The following is a 23,196-nucleotide window of genomic DNA, read 5'->3' on the forward strand; positions in this document are numbered from 1 at the left end:
AGCTAACAGGCTAACAGCAGCTACAGTCATCAAATCAAATCAAATCAACCTTTATTTATATGGCGCTTTTCATACATGATGTATAGACTACAGCTCACAGCAGCAGTTAGCAGGTGATGTGCTGCCCTCTGTATGCTCAGAGTATGAAAACAGGTGGCACATTCTTATGAGTATTCTCATTAATGTTTTTATGTTTTCAGCTAAAATCCTACATACTGCTCCTTTAACGCTCATGTCTTACTGTGGTGCTGAACATACATGATTGGTGGTAAAGTGTGACCTACAGTAGATAAGCGGCTGCTCTGAGAAGGCTGTGGACGCATCATCATCATCATCATCATCATCATGTCTGACAGAAATAGCTCTTTGTTGTCTCTGTGATCCTGAATAATTTATCTCGGACCATCATCCTCCATCGTGACATTTGCTCACATCGTCCCCGCGGTAAGCGCGAGCCGGATGCCTGAATCCCTCATCCGAATCTGCAAAAAGGTCAAGTGATATTGATCTCGCTATGCAAACGCGCTCTATATTGTCCGAATCAAACCTCCACGGTCTGGGATCAGGTCGAACATTTCCAGGTCTGTCCTGAGACTCATTATGAGATTCAGCTCTGAGGTGGAGATAAGCAGCTGAATTCATCAGATCTGACAAAAGCAGACCGATGAATGGACAGAGGCTGCGAGTGGATCCGTGCGCCGGCGGTGCGTAAAAACGCGCGCTCGGGGGTGGAGACTTGTTTGGAGAGGCAGGAGCGGAGAGAGCGCAGCAGCAGCAGCAGCAGCGGCGGCAGCACGACTCTCTGCATCCACAGGTTGCTGTTCGCCTCTCTGAGCATCTTGTCAGCGCAGACTGAAGAGTGCAGCCCGGTGGAGATGAACAGAGGAGCCGTAAGAGGACGCGCCTGGATGTAGGGTTTTGGACTTGGACTGCACGTAGAAGCTCATGAGGAAAAATGCCACCGCTTTGGACAAGTCGATTATTATCAACCTGCTTGAACAACAACAAACAAACTCTGCTGCGCAGGACTTTTCTGTCGTAGAAAAAAAAAAGCCAATGATTTCTTCCGAGGACTGTGCGTTTTATTCGAGAGCACCATGCCACAGGTCCGTCAGTGCAGCCTCCCCGCGGTGACAACAGCAACATAATGGCATGTCGGAGCGGCTGCTGCTGCGGCTCCGGTCCGATAAACGAGGACAACGCGAGGTTCCTGCTGCTGGCGCTGTTCATCGTCATCTACCTCCTCTGCGGGGCCGCCGTCTTCTCCGCGCTGGAGCAGCCGAAGGAACGCGAGGCGAAGGAGCGCTGGACGCAGAGGTTCGAGCATTTCAGCCAAAAGTACAACCTGAGCAAGAAGGACCTGAACAACTTCCTCAGGAACTACGAGGAGGCGAACGTGGCGGGCATCCGTGTGGACACGATCAGACCGCGGTGGGACTTCACCGGCGCGTTTTACTTCGTGGGAACTGTGGTGTCGACCATCGGTGAGGTGGAGAAACAGGCGCATTCTCTCAGTTAGCTCCATCAGCTTCATCTGAAAACACATACTTCAGTTCTCACAACATATCTGTGCTTTAATTTCTCTATAATGTAACTTCCATCTTTTGTGAAGTCTCTTTTTGTTATTCTGCTGATCAGTTCGTCCGTTCAGTCCATAAAATGTCAAAGAATTGTGGGAAAAAATGTGCCTTGGAACTGCCAAAGTCCAAAGTTCAAACACTCTTCATTTACTGTTGTTAATGTCAGAAACAAGGTGACAAGTTCTCACATTTCAGGAGCTCCACCCAGCAGATGTTTTGCCACTTTTGCTTGAAAAATGCTTGACACAATTCATAATTCATCAAAGTAGTTGGCGATAAATTCCTCTCATAGATTAATCATTAAATCGAGCTGTTGTACGCTGATATCAAGCTGCAGTTTTCATCAACCCAGATGACAATCTGCTCCCCAACATGAACATTCCTGACAGCATTAATGTTGATCCGTTGCTAAACCGTGCAGGGAGCTAGCATACACACACTCCTTGAATTAAATCAAGCAATAATTAATGCTTGTGGGATTCCACGGAATATATCCGGCCTATGAATGATCGATAAATAATGTGGAGGGGAAGAGTTTTAACACAAGAAATCTTATTAGAGCTATGGAATATATATCATCACCCTCAGATGTGCATCAGCTGCAGGCGAGGAACTGTTTAAAATACAAAAATGTGAAATTATTGGTGATCTTAAAGCTGCTGTAAGTGACATTTTATTATTAAAGTAGGTGTTAAATAGCTCTATATTTCAGTATATGGTCAGTAACCCGTTGCTCTCCTGCTCCTGCTCATGCAGTAAAAGAGGAAAAACATATTCTGGTATCCCTGCCCTCTTTTAACCAATCAGGAGCGAGAACTCATACCTGCTCGGTCATGCGGTGATGTAGATTGGAGGGAGGGGACTGCTAACCGCACAACGGACAGGAAGTTAGCTAAAACGATGACATAAGAAGCGGGTAATTATCGGAAATCCATATCGCGCATCACTTAACGCTCGTTCTCACGCCTCTGTCTGTCTGACGCGTCGAGATTATGTCGCAGGAACCGTCTGTAAGTCCGGCTGTGCGACGTGTCTCTGCCTCGACTCGGTGCCTCGAGAATGGATTCCTCGAATTCGCCAGAACTCGACTGAGAAAAGACATCAGAGCAACATTTATCCTTGGCATCAGGTTCCCCATTTCAGCTGTGGCTGTCTGAGAGCACCGCAGGCTTCTGTGTTTGTTTTGAAGCCAGAGTGGAGAAACAGAACGATCCCTCTAAACCAGCAGCACTGTTGTACGTAGTGGCCATAGATCTATTGATCTGCTGTTGTGAATAACACTGATTCACACCTGCACGCTCTGGTTTTTCTCACTGTTGTTTTCTTCTCAGCGCCCGATGCGTTGTGCCGTTTCAACATCTCTGATTGAAGTGAGTGGCTTCATGATGACTGACAGTTTGACAGACCCTCTGATTAAAACGACTGGCCCTTAGGCCATTAGTGTTTTAATGGGAGTTACAGTGATGAAGGGCCAGAGTGTCTGAAGTCATTAAACGAACACGTTTTAATGAGGTACAGTCAGTCCTCGTGTTTGGAGGCATGTTTTTTCAAGTTCCCCGAAAAGAGGGACGAGTCGAGGAATCATCCTGTGAATCCTGAAAGCCGCTGACAGTTTTCAAGATGCTTATTTTCAAAAGATGTTGTATTCCTCGGCTCTCCCAGCAGCCGTTCTGCTGCATTTTCCCTCGAGGCGGAGTGTTGAAGACTTCATCACACGTCTCATCAAATAGCGCTCATGTAACCTTCGATGTGAGAAAGCATCATTGATCAGTGTTACATCAGCTCCAGATCTGTGTAACATACAGCAGCTCCACAATCACTGACTGTGTTTCTCAGTCGTAGGTGCAGCCGTGTAAGTAACATAACCCGCTGATTAATATTTTCAGAGACTGCATTCTGTCTCTGATCTCACCGATGACAGAATCATCCGTTTGATGTGATCATCGCTGTGACCTCCTGCAGAGATCATGTACGCTGCACGATCCTACTGTTTTACTCTGAATCCAGTTGTGCCAAGTGAACAATCAAAGAGACGATTGATATTTAATTTAATGTCAAACATCTCGGCACTTTTCATTATATCGGACAGTAATTTGCTCAGAGGGAAAGCCCTCCAGCTATCCAGCTACATGCACTTCATCATTTTGCATCTTCAAAGGGAGTACAGTGTGTTGGTCGGAGTTTGGATCAATACGTGGACGAGGAGAGGAGGGATAATCTCGTTAGAACAGACGCTCATAAAGCAGATACTTGAGTGAATGGCAAAAAAATCTATTTACTTTTGGATTCTGGATACGTTTTGCACTCATGGCGATGCGTTTTGTGCCTCTGAGCGACATCTTCTCCACAGCAACAGTGTCCAATCAACCGCAGAATTTACATAATGAATGTTCTCTCAGAAACAAAGTTGAGATACGTTCAAGAAATGGCTGTAAATATTGCTTTTCCACTGTAAGGCCACTGACAGCAGCCTGTTAGCCTAGCTTAGCTTACCACAAATACTTGAAAACAGGGTGCAATAGCGAGCCTGGCAGCCTCACAGTACCTCCAGTTTGTTTGTTTAACCTTTACAGAGAACAAAGTGTGAAACATGACACGCCTGGTGTGATGGACTATGAGCTGTCAGTTGGTGAGCTGCAGCGTACCAAAACGATCTTTTTTCCTCCGTCTTCCTCGGCATCATTTCAAGAATATTTGCGTCCATTGTAAACGACTCAACGCACTGTAGTTCATATTCCAGGCCTATAGGTGGCGCTTGAAATTCACCAAAGACTGAGAAGAACAGAAGAAAAACCGAACACAACAAGAAGAAGATGAAAATGGCTAGTCGGTTGTCCACAATCCTTCTTAGCTCAGCGTAGTGACCGAGGAGCATCATATTTTGCCCTAGTAACCCTGATAGGCTCCATATCTTCTGCAGCACGAACACAAGCATGTAGTCCGCCATTGTTGTTGTTGTTGTTGAGACCTTGCAGGGTTAAGAGGTCGAAGGCTAGAGGTCGAGGGGTGGGGCGATGGCGTCATCGATACGCAAAGTATGCAGATTCATTGTCCACACGAGAACGCAAGGGTGCCGTTTTTCTGATTTTTCCACCCTGAGACCAGGTTTTAAAAAAAGTGCGTTTACAGGATCCACGTGGACGACCGGCCAAATGATGCAAAACATGCGTTAACCTATTTTAAGTTAGTGGAAGAGGATGTAATCACCTTCGGAAGGAGCCCACCTAGCTGTTCGTCCGTTTGTAGTCTTATTCTCATAAACCTCTAAAGCAAGAAAGCAAATAAGTGTGTTTGACGAGACAAAGGTCACAACTCAGCACCCCTCAGCTTTCAGTGTCAGTCTGACATATTAAAACTGGGAAAATGAGTCACCAGCGTCACACTCATTCAAGACAGCTTATGAAACAATCGGGAAAGGCAAACGCAGCTATAAAAACGCACCCATTTGGCTTAATCGTCGTGCTTGGAAGACAACTCCAACCCAATTAGCAGATCGAGAACCAATTTGAATATGGAGGCAATCAAATCCTCCATGAGAAGTCTACCTCAGGCACTGTGAGCAATTAGTCGTGCTGCGGAGTATGTTTTTCCTGACATGACATACAGGAACATTGATTTTTTCTTCCTCTGGTGAGAAGAGCTCTCATGATCTAAGAATGTAAAGCTGCCGTGTCTGTATGCAATCAGTTTATCGCGCCACAAAACGCAGTGCGTGTAGATGTGTAATCGCCACTAAACTGCAATAGATGTTCAGCGGTCCAGCAGTGTTTTGAATGTAATAAACTGGAAAGGGACAACAGACGGAGAGACGGCGCCTCATTGGGCTTTCAGTGTTAAATGAGGGATGAAAAAGGGGGATGAATCACTGAGATCGGTGCGGTCGATAGAAGACCTCTCGCTTTGACTCCCATTTTGTTCATCTGCCACTTCATGAGAGACAAAGGAGAAGTCGCACACAAACGTCGCCTCTGTTCCCCCCTAAGGGTAGAAAAACAGTTAAATGGATCTGAACGGTTTTTTGAAAGTGAGAGAAAAATCTTCAAAATGAGCCGTGAAGTGCCTCCAGTGAGTCTTTCAGTTGCTAAATAACTGATGGAAATGCTGTGAAACGTTAGACGAGCCGACACTTTGGGACTGATTGCGGTGATGTGCTCGGACTGAAAACACCTCAGCTCTTAAAGTGAGTGAGTGGCGAAGACACACAGAGGAGGGAGAGCGCGTCACCAATGGCAACCCAGTGAATTGGGACCAGATCAGTAATTAGCCATCTTTGTTTATGACCGAGAGGATGTTAGTTTGGTTTAAAAGGTACGTCAGCTCGAGGCAATGACTGCACTCGCTCTGCAAATAGCCACTCACTTACTTAAAGCTCTAATTTATCTGTAAGTGTGCGCCTGTGGAGTAAGACTAAGCACTTTACAATTGAAGGCGATGCTTTTATTCCATCTCAACTCATCACCATGGCATCACCTTCATTTGATCTTGTCGGTATTACTTTGTAGATTTCTGCTCATTGCAGAATCTCTCTGTGTGTATGCAGGGTTTGGGATGACCACTCCTGCCACCATTGGAGGAAAAGTCTTCCTGATGTTCTACGGTCTGCTCGGCTGCGCCGCCACCATCCTCTTCTTCAACCTCTTTCTGGAACGTGTCATCACCGTGATCGCCGTCGTCCTCAAGTCTTGTCACGAGCGACGCTACAACAAAGCCGTGCTCCCACAAAATGGCCGGCGAGTCTCCGAGGGAAACAAATCAGGGGGAGCTGGAGGAAGTGGGGGAGGGAAAGGTGAGGACCTGGCTGGCTGGAAGCCCTCAGTCTACTGCGTCATGCTCATTCTAGGAGCAGCAGCCATCTTGGTGTCCTGCTGTGCCTCGCTCATGTACTCTGCAGCCGAGGGCTGGGGCTACCTGGACTCGCTCTACTTCTGCTTTGTGGCCTTCAGCACCATCGGTTTTGGAGACATGGTGAGCAGCCAGCGAGTCGTCTACGAGGGCCACGCCACGGCCGCATACCGGCTGGGCAACTTCTTCTTCATCCTAACCGGCGTCTGCTGCATCTACTCCCTCTTCAACGTCATCTCCATCGTCATCAAGCAGGTCCTGAACTGGCTGCTGAGGAGGCTGGAGGCCCCTTGCCGCTGTTGTTTCCCCAGGAGAGGTCACCACCCGCATCGGCACCCCAGACGGAACGTGGTGGCCCCGGGTCACCTACGCGCCCGCAGAGACCCTTCAATCGAGACGGACGCCATCAACGAGAGCGAGACCGACACCGGGCGCAGGATGTCCGGAGAGATGATCTCTATGAGGGATTTTCTAGCAGCCAACAAGGTGAGCGATTTGGGGCTGGAGCAGCGTGTGTTCTATTCCATCTGGCTAATGTAATCGCATGTGTTATTAAATGCAAGATATTCACTTATCTGCATGAGCAATCTGATCATGTTGCTCACATGTGCTGCAGAAAGAACATCGAGTCAATAATCTTGCTTCCCTGTTGTTGTGTTCACTGCGGTCGTTAACTCCTCGTTCACCCTCCTCTCAGTCATCATACGCTGAACTGAATTTTGAATGCTCAGTTGCAGCTTCCTTGCACAATTGTCGAAGCAGAAACTCAGCATGAACCCGAACAAATTTTAATACAATCAATGTTTGCGATAACAACAGAAATGAGACATATTTACACACAAAGGTGGACGTTACTCGAGACGCACCACCTTTGCTGTTGCCATCCGATGTGCACCAGCACAGGTGGTGCGTCTCGAGTAACATCCACCTGAACGCCGGGACCCGTGGTTTCCCAGCAGAACATAGCATTGTCGAGAGATGATCGAGGTTATTCACTTTGCCTTTGTGTTTCTTGATGACCGCGGCCTTCGCAGCAGGACACTGTGCACCACCACACCGCAAAGAAACGCTCAGGAATTCCTCTTGGCCATTCTTGAGCAGTGATATTGGTGTGGAAGGACGCTGGTGGAGCAAACAGTGTTCCTCGTCTGTGTGGCGTGTGTCAAGGTTGCATCCATATGAATGGAACGCAACCCAAGGTTTGCCAACAATAGCTACATTGCGCAACACAAATGTATATTTGACAGAATGTGGCGATGGTCTGACAGCATGTGGTTTAAAGGAAGGTGATTCACAGCAGCTAGAGACAATAAATTAACCTGTTAAATCTTTTAAGTAGACTTCCTGCAAAACTAAAGTAATTCCCATCCCATTGCTAATTAGCAAACAAGCTAAGATGACTGTGGTAAACATTATACCTGCTAAGCATAAGCATGTTAGCATGATGACATCACCCAAGTGGCTGCTCAGAGCCGTTAGCATGTTGACTACAGCAAAGTTATGGGCAAGATCCAAAAAAGGATTGAATCGGCTTTCACAGCCACCAAACCTGACAAAAAGAACCTGTGTGAATCTGAAAGCAACCACAGAGAGTGAAATTCATCCCGAACTGCACGACCAAGTGAAAATCATCTCAGTGCTCGGTATAATCTGAACGTATTCATTCGGCGCAAAATTGTCCTCTTCCTATGCAAATGAGCAGTCGTTGCAAAGACAGTCCAATTCACCACCACCACCAGTGCCAACAGCCACACGGAGACAGAGGGAGAATTACAAGCATCGTCAGAGAGTTGGCGGCCACTGAAGTGCATTTAAAAAGGGGCATCACAAAGGGTCTAATCACCAGACCTTCACATTCACATTTATCCTTATGGTGCATGCATCACCACGTAATCGTTCGCTCTTCCAGACTGAGATGAAGCTGAGCTGAAGTTCATTTCGTCTGACTCTCCTTGTGCAACTTCATTCTCAGATCCCTCCCTCCCTTTCTGTCTCTCTCCCTCGTCCATTCCTTCCGAATACAGTGTTTACTTTATAAATCCCTGTTTAGAATATTTTTGTGTTACATTACTAACCAAAACCAGCACAATGGGACTGTTTTATCAGCCTCAGAACGGACTCGTAACACGAGTGCTCTACGTGACTGCCTGGAACAGGAATTCATATTACAGTCAATTGACAGCAATTTGACTGTTATTTCCCTGTTTTCCCTTGACGTCCGAACCCACTGATTTGTTTAGAGATTTATTATTTTATGAATGAATGAAGTGGCAATTCGGTCTGGGTATCGGAGACGCCTGAACGAGTCTGAGAACTGGCTTTGTACATGTTGTACCGGGAAGAGAGATGAGAGGGAGGGGAGGAGGCAGCAGCAGGTAACACAGCGACCTGCTCAGAGTGTGAAGAAACAACATTTATGTTATGCCAAACACATTTATGTATATATATATATAGTGTTGCAGAGATTTCTAGTGAAGTTTTCATGCTAAGCAGTTAGCCTCAGTCCCTCCTGTCTCGTGGTACAATACTGTAGAGCTGCTGGGAGATGTTAAAGTGACCAGTTTGCCGTTTTGTCTAGAAAGTAAATGGAATAAACTCACATGCTGTCAAGAAAGGAAATATGTTTCTACAACCGTACAATCATTCGAACAGGGGTCGCATGTCGGGAAACTAACAAAGCTCTGCACAAATCACAAAGAGGGTCAAAGCAACCTCTATCAAAATGATAGACAAGCAAAAAACACTGCTCCCAAAAACCAAAGGTGAGGTGGGAGTCACGGATCAGGGGGGAAACAAAATTAGAGAAACTGGGCCAAAAGAAAGAGAAGTCTCAAACATACTCAGCTCAGATTTTCAGCCAAACAGAAAATGCAGCGCGCCAACTGAAGGTGTCTCCTCCCTGGAGACACGCGACCATCTGAGCAGGGGAACTGAACCCCTTTAATAAAGCCTCCCAGCTGACTGATTGCAGCCGGCTGGGGGAGAAGATCACAGGTGCACCCAATAGCTCCTGATTACCTGTGACCTAGATCTCCAGAAATCCCTGTTCACAGCAGGACCTTTGGGGAATCTTTGATCTGTCCATAACAACATAAACCAGATAAAACTCACTAAAAAAGTTCTTGGTTTGTCTTTCCACAAACTTCTGGTTTGATCGATATAAATATTATATAAAAATATTCTGGTTCTGCGCGCCGATGCCTGACTCTGAGATATTAAAATCCATGCTAAAAGTAACTCCAGGGTCTGTAATTTCATGCTAATCCATCCAATAAGTGTCTGACATTTCATTAAAAATTAAAGAATGTCAATCTCAGAGTGGTGTCACAGCAAAAGTCAGAGGATTTGTAAAGTAAGTAGGCTCAGCCCTCTGGATACATTATAGTCAGGATCAATGTGACTAAAATACACTTCAGTGTGTGTGAAGCAGCTCCACTCTGTTTGATGTAATATTGACTGAACTCCAGTAATGAAGCATTACACACCGGTTGTGTAATGTCTCCACAAATTGTCTTTTCCTTTTCTTAAGAGAAATTTTAAAAGGGAAGGCTTGGTGTGTGTGTGTGTGTGTGTGGGGGGGGGTGTGGGAGACTAAATGTCTGGTTTCTTTCAGTCACATTTGTTCAGTCGTCTTTGTTCGCTTGAATCGACGCTCCTGACGAGAGGAAAAAACACCATCTGCTCGCCTCGTATCACACCTGTGCAGTCAGATGTGCTCACGCCAACACGCGCTTGTTTCGCAAGACTGGTTAAAAGGTACGACTTCAAACGTAGAGAACAAATATTTCCTCACCTGTTGTTCCTTTTTATGTATATTCTGTCCTGCAGGTGAACCTGGCGATTATGCAGAAGCAGCTTTCGGAGATGGCCATCGGGCACCCGCGCCAGTCCGGCTCCAGCTCGCGGCAGAACGGATTCTCGGGAGGGGTCGGCGCCCTCGGCATCATGAACAACCGGCTGGCAGAGACTAGCGTGGACAGATAAGGGGAAACAGCATGAATCCTTTATGTAGGATACAAAAAGGCTAAGAGGACGAGTTCAAGGACAACGTGACACTGTGGACTGCCTGCCTGACGAAAAGAGATCTGGGCTCAGTTACTGCCATGCTTACACCTGACATTAAGACACGTCCTCGGGGAGCACAGGTGTGAATGCACACAGGACACGTTGAGGACAGATTGATCTCGAATGCTCGGACTCCATTTGGAAGGAATTCACACCTGGTGTTAACATCCGTCCTGAGTGAGTCGATCACAGGTGGACAGCGATCAATCAGCCAGTTCATACTCTGCATTAAAATGTGACATGCGTCCCGAGTGACCACTTGCGATCAGAACTCACTTTCTTGCTCTATCTGCAAATTAACACGTGCATCACTGGTACAAAGATGATTTTATATGAAACATTTGCCGAATTAACAAGAAGGCCCAAATAGTTCAGAATCTGTTGTAGACAGTGTTTGACAAGTTTAAACAGTTTCTCCCAACGCAGCAATTTAGTAAATTTAGTGATTTTTTTAAGGAAGTCTGGGGAATTTCTCCACAGGCAACAAAGAAGTAGCCTATATTAGATACTGATGAATGTCTTTTGTAAAATTTAACATGTTGACCATCAATAAAATGTTGTTTTCTGTCATAAACTTTGTGTTAGCTGCTACAGTTTGCTCCAGCAGCTGCTGAATGTTGGCAGGCAAGATGCACTTTAGACTTTAGATACACGGCTGGTACGATGTGAAAAGTCACACTTTTTAACAAGGAGTGAAACAACTTGATGTGTTGCATTTAAAGCAGAATTTACCAGAAGGCACAGGTACAGTATTTAAAAGTGGCGTAGCTGTTTCGCAAACTTTGTTAAGTTTCTCCTCATGCAACAACTCTTAAAATCACGCATTTCATAAGGTAGTCTGGGGAAATTACGGTTACATGATACATGAACATAAAACAGGGTTCTCACACCTGTACTGAGGATGCATGTTGGTACCAGGTCTGAACAGGGAAACCATGTGCATGTTTATTTGCATATAGAGCGGGTAAGCGAGAGCCGACCACAAGTGTTCACTCGAGACGCATGTGGAGACACGTTGGAGTGCCAGGTGTGGACAGACAAACTCAGAGCTGTCCACTTGTGATCTGATAACCCGTGAAGCAGATTTGCTCCAGGTGTAAATCGGGCCGTGACTACGTAACGCGACCTTTCCCTGACCCCTCAGCAGCTACAGCTTAAGAATCAAACCCTCTCAGCCAGCTTTCCCTGCCAAGATCCATGTCTACATGAATGATGCATGATAGCTTGTTGTGAGTGTCACATCTGGATCGGCGGTGTGCAGGAATCTTTTTCGAGGGGGTTTTTCAGTTTCCATGGTGATAAAAACACCTGCCTAGCACCCTTGTACACAAGCCTTAAAGTCTTGATGCACTACATGCTACTTCACGCCTAAATGCAACTTCCACTCATCCACAGCACTTGACAGTTTTTACTATGGCTCTACCCACGTCCACTCTGCTGTATCTGTGACTGTAAAAGGACATTAATGGGGGGGAAAAAAATGATGCTTTCATAAAATGTTCCTTGTTTTTATTGTGTCCAACAGTAATTATTACATAAAAACTAAAACCTGCTCCATGGATAATTGAATGTTTATCTTTAATTACAGATTGCGTAACTTCACAATTAGCCCTCTTTCACATCGTTCACGACTCAGCGACAGGCGCATTGTACCCCGTTCAATAGCTTCCGTCGGCGGCACTGTGCTCGTTTGTAATCACGGCAAATAGAAGACAAAAAGAAAACAACCCAAAAGAATCTCATTACAAACCAAACAGACCTATATCTCCAGCTGAATGGTTGCTGTCTCGAGTCTGAGATGAAACCTATTATGTGATTCTGCTGTTTACTTTGTGGTTGCAGGGTCTCCAAACACAGACGCAGACATTTTTTCGCATACGTAGGTTCAGCAGAAAAAAAGCTCCAGGACTCATTATAATCATTTCAGTATTTTTTTTTTCACAGTTCTCTGGATTCACAGTAAGTGCAGTGAATAAAACAGACTGAGACTCTTCATAACATACCTTGATACCACCAGGACGCAGAACCACTTGCGGACACTATATTATGCTTGATTTAGGAAGATGACACAGGCATCTTCATTGTCCTTATAAATGCATCTGAGAGGTAAATTGCAGGGTGAAAAAAAATCCTCCAGGCTCCACTTCCGACGTCACCAGCATGGCTTCGGATTATCTAACTTAATTGTGTATGTTTTTTTTTTTCCCCTGATGAGGAGAGCAGCGAGAGACTGCCTTCTTCAGCGTTTTTCTTGATTAAAGCAAGCAAAACTGCAGAAAGAAAAACATGTTAAGAATGATGTCATATTTTTGTACAGAGTCTACTTGAATTTTTAAGAGGATTCCCAGTGGTAGTAAAAAAAAAAAAAAATGTTTTATGTGTGAGTCTTCTGCATCTGCTGCAAAATCATTTTCAGTCCACAGCACAAACTGAGAAGAAGGAGGTGAGATTCGGGCGGCACACGGCTCTGATGAAACATATGCAGAGTGAATAATGTATGTTATTGTATAAAAAAGAGAGATGCTGAATGTAAACGACCCCCAAGCATTGATTTTCCCATCAGTATTGGAAAGAGAACTGTAAGAGCAGTGGTGGACTCTGGATGTTTGAGGGGCAGGGGTGAAAAAATTAAAAATGGGCACCACATGTATGAAGGCGGGCACCAGTTTGCTGAGAGTTGTGATGTACTTATAGTGAAAAGAGTTCACTTGACAACATTTTGAACCACTGGAAGGGCATCTAAAGGGAACTACATCATGTTTTATCTACCATAAAACTACGCAAGAGGGCACTTTTGTAGCCTTTTTGCGATTTGACAAAAATAAAAATGACAGTGCATCATTACCTGGTCATTAGCGGTGCCTTACATGCTAACATTAGCAACCTGTGCTCCTTCCCTGCCAGTCTATCATATATGATCAAAGGGGGGGTTACTGCAACATTGATATTTGTCTAAATGCGGGACTGGCATGCACAAATCTGCAATAGCACTTCACTCTACCACTCCACAAGATTAGGCCTAAGTGCTAGAGCCAAGGGGTGCATTGGGATACACATCACTAGCACTACCACATGCACTATGAAGGCCGTCCAGGATGCTATCAGAATTTAGGGTAAGTTAACACTAAGTTTACTCTACAGCAGCCCCAGCCATGCGTGCAGCTTTCAGCCTCAGTCTTTCAGCACAGCGTGGTTATTGTTTTTAAAAAATCATCTGATGGGAAAAGTCAGCCGGAGACAGCGTTTCGAATCACCTCGCGAGGTAACATTAGCAAAGTCACTGGCTGGAAACAAAAAACCTGCTTTTGTCTTCCATCATCACTGTAAACTGGACATGTGTCGTGTGTGTGGACAGGGCTCATTCAACAATCTGCAGCTTTCTGCTCTTCCAAATTCAAGAGATACTAAAGATGTGAATCAAAGTCTTTGTTGTCTGTATGTCTTTGACCCGCATGTGAACACTTCGCTCTCGTCAGTGCTAAAACCGAGATGTCAGCTACAGACTCAGCAAGCCAGTTCTTAAAAAGTAGAGCAGGATGAAATAACAATGAATCCCTTTAATAATGAAATCCGATATCTCATGCATAATAACAGGACTGGCGAAAATAACTCAAATCTCACAGTGCCCACTCTTCGCTATGGAGACGATCTCACCTCAGACGGAATACTCTGATACGCTTTGCCAGGGTTCATGCACACACACACACACACACAAACACACACACACACACGCTGCAAACACAAACTCACACACTCAGGCACACACACACACAAAAAATCGCCTAATAGAGAATCAGAGAATATGTCAGAGAGGCTGTGCCTACACAGATAATAATAGCTTTGAACAAATGCCTGTGTGTTCCTGTCTGTTTGTGTGTGTGTGTGTGTGTGTGTGTGTGTGTGTTGTGTGCGCACAAATGCATGTGTGTGTGCTATAAGACAGACTCACACAGATGCAGACATACAAAGACTCTTTGTTAACGCTCTTGTTTGAGTCACGACAACTCCCTGAGAGTCACTGACACTGCTGTCTCTCCGCTGAGTTGGGGACAATTCAAACACACCCTAATGGAACAATCCTGCAGGACGTGACAGTGTGGTTGATTCTGCTGTGCTGCAGAGGCGCTGATACCATTCATGGTTCAGTTAGTAAAAACTTCATGGGTGGCTATTTCATTATTATGTTCACAAAAGGTGTGAGGACCTGATTCACAACATGCCGAATGGGATGTTTGACTACGTTGTGAGTAATACAGAGGAAGAATGAAAGTGGATGTATTATCCTCATTACGACTGTGACATTTTAAGGGAACAAGCAGTTATTTAAATATGATATGATATGTAATATAAAGCTAATTTTGGAGAGCACGAACACTGATATTGAATCTGACCCAGTCAGGTTCAGTGGCTGTTCAGCAGCTTTGCACTTAGACCATATGGATTAGCTTCACCACTACTGACAGCCCTGAACAATTAGCTTGTTGTCTTAATGACTTGATTAGGGTGGTTGGCATGCGTGGACGTTGTTGTGTGCATGATGACCAGTTTATCATGTGCGTGAGTGTGACAGGGGAGGGTAAAAACGGACAAGCTAATTATATAATCTCTGTGAAAATCAAGGCTCCAGTTGGCATGTGGTGCCCGTCAAACATGTGCACAGTAAAAATTATGTTGTCCTGCAAAAAATTCAAAACAAATATTTCTGGAAGTTTATTCTGTCCTCTTTGCAATACTGTGAAATACTGAGAATGCTGGACGTTGGTTCTTTTGTTCATCTTCAAAACATTTAATAAACTCACCTTTTGTGTTGTTGAAAATACAGGATTCAGTCGACAGTTTGCTTCTTCACATGCTCTTCCGAGGGCTCACAGGAATGATAGTCTTCAATGTGCAATAATGTGCAAGTATCCATGACAACGCATGTGATGTTCCAATAAATTTGTTTAATGAAGTTCCAGGAACATTTTGATTAAAACAACAGATGAGACCCTGAAATCCAAACACGTTCAGACAACTGTGGAATCAACTTAAAGGTACAGAATGATGTCATCATATCATAATCTTGTCCAATGCTATACAGCCTATTCCAAATAGATTTTACTTTCATCTACAGGAAATGTGTCAACAAAATCTGAATGGCTGACATAATGTTGAGGAACATGTTATTTCAAAAATGAACTATAATAAATATTAAGAAAACAAGCCTGTTTTCTTAATATTTCTTATAAACTATATTGAAAAAACAATATAGTTTTACGTTTAAAAAATACTTTGGTTAATTTAACTAATTTAACCTTAACAGTACAGAATTGTACTAAAAGCGGTGGACTGGTCATTCATGCCACAGGTGACAAGCGACCCGCTTTTCTCCGGCTGTTTGGCCCTGTAGACGTGCCGTAGCCTCTGACGTCACTTCAGAGCGACAAGTAACAATGGTAAGTGAGCAAGCAATTTTCTGTCCGGCTCGTATATCTATTTTACTAAAACGTATTATTCGCTAATACAGCATAAGACATAGTACCTTTGACGTTAACATTCGCGCTGACGTGTAGTTATATGTGGATTTATGTCTTGTTTGTGTAGTAATAACAGAATTAATAGTAGTTAAGAACCTACTCGCCGAATGCTAGCTATGTTAGCTTTTTTCTCCGTTGGCTGCAGTCGTTACTCTAGCTCTAATTAGCGGAGTCATTCATATTGGAGCGGCATCTTTCCCCTTTTTTATTATCATTTATGTATGTTATATTTCTTCGTGGATGACATTAATGTGGCAGAGTTTGTCTTCGCATCAATGCAAGCTCATGTCAACGTGTTGAGTTTAGCTAATTGTGCAGGTAGCGGAGCTAAGCTAGCAACACTGTAAACAGCTAATTCGCTTTTAAAGATTGGATATCGCTGTCTATCACGACCTTAATACTCTGAAAACTAATTTAGCTCTCAGATTTATTAACATATGCCTGATATTCTCCCAGGGTCAAAGCCAGAGTGGAGGACACGGTCCAGGGGGAGGCAAGAAGGATGACAAGGTGAGAATGACACAGCTTCTGCCAGCTAATGTCTGAACTTGTTTTGGTAGCTAAATATCATCATGTCAGGATGGTTACAAGTGACAACTGGGGCTGTAATAAGTAGCAAACCGTCCAGTTATGAAATCATAATTACTCTGCATAGGATTTTCAGATATTTAGTTCTGCTTATTTTCCTTTCTTCTCCATAATTGACTGCTCATGCACTGGTCTGCTACATGCTTCATTCCAAACTTTTTGTATGCGTTTATGCCCGTAACCTATTCTGATATATGTCACCCCATGTTGTGCCGATTGAAGGATAAGAAAAAGAAGTATGAGCCTCCCATTCCCACCAGAGTTGGCAAGAAAAAGAAGAAGACCAAGGGACCAGATGCCGCTAGCAAACTACCATTGGGTAAGGAAGTGATATGGCAGAGTTGTGGATACGTATTTTGTCGGTCTCGTGACCCTTTTTGAAGTTTTGTTGGTTATGACAAGATTTGTTAGGTCTCTGTTGAGCTCACTGGAGGATACTGTTTCGCAGTTATCCCTGGTAGGAAGACGATTACTATTGAAACTCTTTGCATGGCACTATCAAGTAATAAGAGAAAGTATCTGATATAAATGGTGAGAGTTGAAAATGTATGATACTGACAGGAGTGGCAAATTCTACTTGTGGTTGAATCAAATTGGTGTTTATGTATTTGTTTTGATTGTAGCCTTAACAAATGCTGGCCTGTGTTTGCCTTTCAGTCACTCCTCACACTCAGTGCCGCCTAAAGCTGCTGAAGCAGGAGCGGATCAAAGATTACCTACTGATGGAGGAGGAGTTCATCAGGAACCAGGAGCAGATGAAGCCTCTGGAGGAAAAACAGGAGGTTAGTCTTTGTTGTACATCTGTCTCACTTACCTCTGCCCTGTATATTTGGGTTTAATGTGGAGACAATAATCATGTTGTCTTTTATACAGGAGGAGAGGTCAAAGGTGGATGACCTGCGCGGGACCCCCATGTCTGTGGGTACTCTAGAAGAAATCATCGATGACAACCACGCCATCGTTTCCACCTCAGTGGGATCCGAGCACTACGTTAGCATCCTGTCTTTTGTGGATAAGGATCTGCTGGAGCCGGGCTGCTCTGTCCTGCTCAACCACAAGGTAATAATCAGTGAGAATCCTTATTTAAGGTCTACCTCCTTTAAAAAATATGTTTATTTGAATCCAGATATCTTTGTTGCAGAGTCAGATTCAAGACAATAAAAAGGAATTAATTACAGTTTGTAGTAATTCTCAACTATGTCACTGCATCACTAGTCATTGATCTGTAGTCAGCAAGCATCACACAATTCACCAAAAAATGTAAATCTTCAGCCTTTTCTCCTCTTGACTGTAGTTAAATGAAAATCTTACTCATTGTCCTGTTTTGTGCACCATGTTTAGGTCCATGCTGTGATTGGGGTGCTGATGGATGACACTGATCCCTTGGTGACAGTGATGAAAGTGGAGAAGGCCCCACAAGAAACCTACGCTGACATTGGAGGACTGGACAATCAGATCCAGGAGATCAAGGTATGTCGCAAAAGGGCTTCAGTTTGTAATGTCAAAAGAATAGGGACTAAACTGTTGTCTTAAAAATGTATTTGTCAATGATTTTGAAAGAAGAAAGTCATTCAAACTACATTGAGGGGAGAGTAACAGTCAAAGTCATACAAGATTCAAAATCTCTGTGTGTATGTTTGATCTCTGTTCATGTCGGTTGCTTGCAGGAGTCAGTAGAGTTGCCTCTTACACATCCAGAGTATTATGAAGAGATGGGCATCAAGCCCCCGAAAGGCGTGATCTTATATGGACCACCTGGCACAGGTAAGTGCATCTGTTAAACATGTAATCATAAAACCCAAGCAGAATTTATGTTCATTTTTAAATGATTTATTTACTTTGGTATACTATAAAGATAAGGACAAGGACATTTCTGTGTTACGCTGTATGAACTCTTCTGTGTAGGTTTTAAGGCAATAAAGCATCTTTTATGCTATGAAATTGAAAATACTAAATAAATATAACATTGAGAAACTAGTGCAGTTGGTTGAGTGTTTGAATAAATTCCACCGTGGCTATATTTAAACATTCAAGGCACTCAAACACCTGGGTATCACACAACAATGGAGCAACGCCAACACAGTGTCCTTGTCCTTTCCACAACACTCGCTCGATTGTAGCTGACTGGAAACTTGAACTGTTTTCAAACAAGTGATTTGCAGGACTCAAGCAGGTGTTCTGCCTTTTGATTAAATTTCCCTCACAGTAGCGTGACTGCTCACCTCAGCACATGTTGCTAATGGCTGAAGGTTTCTGGGCAGAACGCAAAAAGATTACGTACTATGTAAGAGATATAACAAAAAAGATAACTGTAGATGCGACAAATCAAATCAGACGATTCATGCGCTCCACGTTAAACTAGTAATCATCAGAAAGTTCTCTCCTGCGTCCAGACAATAATCTGTGATGTCATTGTTATTCTCCTAACATTAAGTTCTTAGTGTGTGCTACCAGAATGACATCTAAACTTGTTCCCTTCCCTTTGATTTTCCAGTTCAGTCACATTTAATATGAAGCATTTTTTAGTGGAATCCAGACAGGAAGGTCTCGTTACCAGTTTGACATCACTGGCAAATTCCATTCAGCCATTAGAGACCTTTTTGTAAAGGGCACCACAACAGGGAAGGTAAAAGTGTCAGTAACCTCCTACAGTCTGTCAGTCTGAGAGCAGTATGCACAGATGACGTGTTCGGGAAGAATCAGACGTGTGTGTGCCTGTAATCCTTCTATAAGAGCTGGAATAATCTTGAATTGCTGCAGTGCTGTGGCTGCCAAGCTGCATTTTTAACAAGACAGAAATATAGAATCCGTCTTTATATTCTTATCATCTATTACTGCCATGATGACTTTGACCTTTGTCTGTCTCTATAAATTGAAAAGAGAATTGTTTTTCTAATATCAGGTTTAGTTATGTAGACAACAATTGCACGTCAAAACAGTCTATTTCAGAAAGCAGCTTGAGTGAAAAGCAGTGGTAACTCTTAACCAACTGTTCAACTGTTCTGCACTTAACAGGTAAGACACTGCTCGCCAAGGCTGTAGCCAATCAGACATCAGCCACCTTCCTGCGTGTGGTGGGCTCAGAGCTGATCCAGAAGTACCTCGGCGACGGGCCCAAGCTGGTCCGAGAGCTCTTCAGGGTGGCGGAGGAGCACGCGCCCTCTATCGTCTTCATCGATGAGATCGATGCCATCGGCACCAAAAGGTACATAAATGTCTGCTCGGAGCTATTTTAGACCGAACGTGAGAGACTGGGAGCAGTGATAAAATCACATATGGTGTGAGGAATCAGAGGTGGATGACAAGGTGTTGGATGAGTAAGTGTGATACCTGGCTGTGGCTTTAATATATTGCAGTTTTATTTTTACTCGGTGCTTGATGGCATATTAACGGGTCAGGCTGAGTATGAACATCACACTTTGAAAGTTTGTGTTTTAGGTGAGTTGATGTAATGCTGTAGTTTTTCTCTCTCTTTCATTGAATAAAAGATGACAGAGGATTGGTGAGAACAACACACAGTGTAGAAAATATAAAATCAAAGTCTTTATTTTTACATTATGCTAACAGGAAAGGACAAACAGACAGAGACAGTAAAACTGTGGGTGGGATATTGGCTGACTTGAATCAATGACTTCATTGGCTGGATGTTGACTCGTGTAAATAATAAATGAGCTTGTGCTGTAGATGTGGCCAGGCTTTTTTACCTTGCACAGAAAAGACTGCAAACAACTCAGCTAAATGGGTTAGTGAAGACAAGACTGCAGGATGGACGTCCTTGAAGTGTGGATGTAGGTCGACGTAGTGGATTCTATAAATTCTGAAGATAAATGTTTCCCGTGTGTGTCGTGTAGGTATGACTCGAACTCTGGCGGTGAAAGGGAGATCCAGAGGACCATGTTGGAGCTGCTCAACCAGCTGGATGGCTTCGACTCGCGGGGAGACGTTAAAGTCATCATGGCCACCAATCGGATAGAAACTCTGGACCCAGCCCTCATCAGACCTGGTCAGTGGTGGTCTGAATGAGCCTTAGTCTATCTTTAGTTGTGACTTGCTGTAAGTCATAGCAGGAGGGAGAAATTACACTTAACAGTACAAAATTCTTCCTCGTAATACTGGAGTAATCACTTTGACCTCAGCACATATTAAATAATTTAATAATTCATTCAGACTTGCACCAATTGTGCACTGAGACTGTTTGCAGTCCATGTGATCAGCTGATCACTGATAAAATCAGTTATTCAAATGCTCTGCTGTAAACTGTAAAAGTAAAATGCAGGCAGCCGCCCAGAGGCAAAGGAGCTTCCTTAATTGCTTTCATAATATTTGAGAAATTAACCAAACATGATCAAGGTTTGATTAATAACTGGAACACTGCTGTGTTTATGCATGAAATATTAGCATTTTTCCACAGAATAAAATGTCATACATATTTAAAATTGCCAAATGACTGTAAGAAGCAGCAGGTTATGACATTTCTGTTTTCTTCCTCCCTCCCTCCTCCTCAGGGAGAATCGACCGCAAGATCGAGTTTCCCCTGCCGGATGAGAAGACCAAAAGGAGAATCTTCCAGATCCACACCAGCCGCATGACAGTAGCAGATGATGTCACCCTCGATGACCTCATTCTGGCTAAAGACGACCTATCAGGAGCAGACATTAAGGTAAGAGTAGCACTGTCCACTCACAGGTGGCTTTCTCTCTGATCACGGCAGCTGGATGTCAACTCGACCCGACGCACTGATCTTAAGATCTGACAGGTGCAGCTATTAACCCGTTCAGGTTAATGGCTCCAGATGGTCGGTACCGTACTTTCGTCACTCCTCCAGGTGTAATGGCTTCTATGGAAGGACAGTCTTACCAGAAGGGTGGTGTAAGCAGTCTGGTAGGGGTTTTGTCCAATCGAACAAAACCCCGGCCCTGTAGATGTACTCTGTCTCTGACTCCAGCCACTTATTGATCGTGTGAGTTGTTGGCAGCGAGCCCGTTCACGCTGTGGCTCAGCAGAAAGGAGAAAACAGAATGAAGCTGTTTGAAGGGGAGCAACAATTCCACATTATTGTAGCATCAACGCTTATTTAATTGTGTTACATCCTCCTTTCACTAACATCAGTCCAGAGTGTTTACTGTACTTTTCAAGCTTTACATCTGCTGCCCTCTTGTGGAGTCTGACAGAATTACACTGAGTTACTTATCTTCCCTAACATCATCAACAGTATCTTAGAAATGATGCAGTCATTAAAAATAGCTGGAATTAAGCAGAAACATATTTATCTGATGCTGTCAGTGTTCAAGAACTTTATATTGACCAAAGTGTTACACCCCAAACTCTTATGTTTGATTGTCCAACACTCTTGTGGGTCTGAGAGGTCAAATAAATTAGTAGTGCTTCCGGTTATTCTACAAACCAGCTGCTCTGACATTTTACTAGTTTAAACTCCCTTTTGTTATGTTTTCTGTGCATGAGTTACTAGTTTACCCTGTTGTCTTATGACAAGACAGAGCAGAGCAGTGTTTGTTTTTCTACTTAGTGTAATTCTAACTGGAGTCTGATCTTTGTTCCCCTACATTTTTGTTCCTCCCCCTCTGTCCTCCAGGCCATCTGCACAGAAGCAGGCCTCATGGCTCTACGCGAGCGCCGCATGAAAGTCACCAACGAGGACTTCAAGAAGTCCAAGGAAAACGTCCTGTACAAGAAGCAGGAGGGCACGCCGGAGGGGCTTTACCTCTAACCTTCAAAACTTTAACTTCATCACTCTGAACTCCCCCCTGCCTCCCTCCCTCCCATCCCTCCCCCCTTCTCTATCTATCGCTGTGTGAAAGAGAGGAGGCAGCAGTTGAGTTGTCTGTCTCCCCCAGAGAGAGTTTTGATATATTTTGTGCACGTCATGTCTGGCTTTATCCCACTCTCCTGTTACCGTTATGTGTAAAGACAAAAAAATAAAAAAAGGACAGAAAATAAGTGGTGTTATTCATCTGTTTTTAGTCTTTTTAGTCGCACAGAGGCTGGATCTGTTTGCCGTCTGCTTCATATTAGATTCCTGTATATCGAGTTCGTCGCTGCGCTGTAATATCTTTAGATAATTAATCACATGAATTATTCAATTAGTTCAGTCTCTGTTGTCGCCATTGGTGTTAGTAACAGAATCAATCGTCTCAATCTGCAAAACCATGTTTACTTTTCTCCTTACTTGAATACCTGTGGACGGTTTACCTGTTCTGTTCTTTCACAACCCTGAAGGAATCGCCCATCCGCTCCTTTTTAAAAAGACACCTCATCACTAATTACTAGAATATTCCACATGACTCCCACACACTTGACAACTGAGCAAGTACGCATAATTAAATCTCAGGGTTACAGAATGAGATAAAACACGCCGACTGTAGCGTCTTCCTCTCCTCCGAAGTGTTAAAATAACTGTTCCTTAGCAATAGAGGAGTGAATTCTGCTGCATGTTTTGTTTTGTTTTTCCTGCACCAGGCAGGAGGATGAGAGCAGCCTGTGCTTTGATTTTGCTGTCCTCTATTCAAACCAGCCTTTACGTTATTACAGCACGGTTAAGTAAATCCAGCTAAGCTGCCCCTTGCTGCAGTCCTGACATGCGGAGA

At 43.9% G+C, this 23,196-nt stretch overlaps 2 protein-coding genes across 2 annotated transcripts; both read left to right on the plus strand.

Annotated features, from left to right (window-relative positions):
* Nucleotides 1-308: 308 nt before the first annotated feature.
* On the plus strand, nt 309-13,109 carry kcnk13b (potassium channel, subfamily K, member 13b). The gene is made up of 3 exons (XM_030405784.1): nt 309-1,484; nt 6,121-6,908; nt 10,251-13,109. Exons 1-3 carry the CDS (start codon nt 1,148-1,150, stop codon nt 10,404-10,406), a joined length of 1,281 nt encoding a protein of 426 aa, XP_030261644.1. The 5' UTR covers nt 309-1,147; the 3' UTR covers nt 10,407-13,109.
* A 2,722-nt stretch (nt 13,110-15,831) lies between these two features.
* On the plus strand, nt 15,832-22,549 carry psmc1b (proteasome 26S subunit, ATPase 1b). The gene is made up of 11 exons (XM_030405783.1): nt 15,832-15,922; nt 16,460-16,513; nt 16,814-16,910; nt 17,249-17,373; nt 17,465-17,650; nt 17,933-18,061; nt 18,259-18,355; nt 19,607-19,796; nt 20,443-20,594; nt 21,097-21,251; nt 22,185-22,549. The coding sequence occupies exons 1-11, from the start codon at nt 15,920-15,922 to the stop codon at nt 22,317-22,319; spliced, it is 1,323 nt and encodes a 440-aa protein (XP_030261643.1). The 5' UTR covers nt 15,832-15,919; the 3' UTR covers nt 22,320-22,549.
* The last annotated feature ends 647 nt before the right edge of the window (nt 22,550-23,196 follow it).

Source organism: Sparus aurata, chromosome 22 (assembly GCF_900880675.1).
Source record: "Sparus aurata chromosome 22, fSpaAur1.1, whole genome shotgun sequence".
Classification (NCBI taxonomy): Eukaryota; Metazoa; Chordata; class Actinopteri; order Spariformes; family Sparidae; genus Sparus; species Sparus aurata.

Bases quoted from the DNA above. Each gene is read 5' to 3' on its own strand.
- kcnk13b (XM_030405784.1), top strand. From the start codon at position 1,148: ATGGCATGTCGGAGCGGCTGCTGCTGCGGCTCCGGTCCGATAAACGAG. The intron at 1,485-6,120 runs GTGAGGTGGAGA...GTGTGTATGCAG, and splicing joins AACTGTGGTGTCGACCATCG to GGTTTGGGATGACCACTCCT. The intron at 6,909-10,250 runs GTGAGCGATTTG...TCTGTCCTGCAG, and splicing joins ATTTTCTAGCAGCCAACAAG to GTGAACCTGGCGATTATGCA.
- psmc1b (XM_030405783.1), top strand. The intron at 18,356-19,606 runs GTAAGTGCATCT...TGCACTTAACAG, and splicing joins ATATGGACCACCTGGCACAG to GTAAGACACTGCTCGCCAAG. The intron at 19,797-20,442 runs GTACATAAATGT...TGTGTCGTGTAG, and splicing joins GATGCCATCGGCACCAAAAG to GTATGACTCGAACTCTGGCG.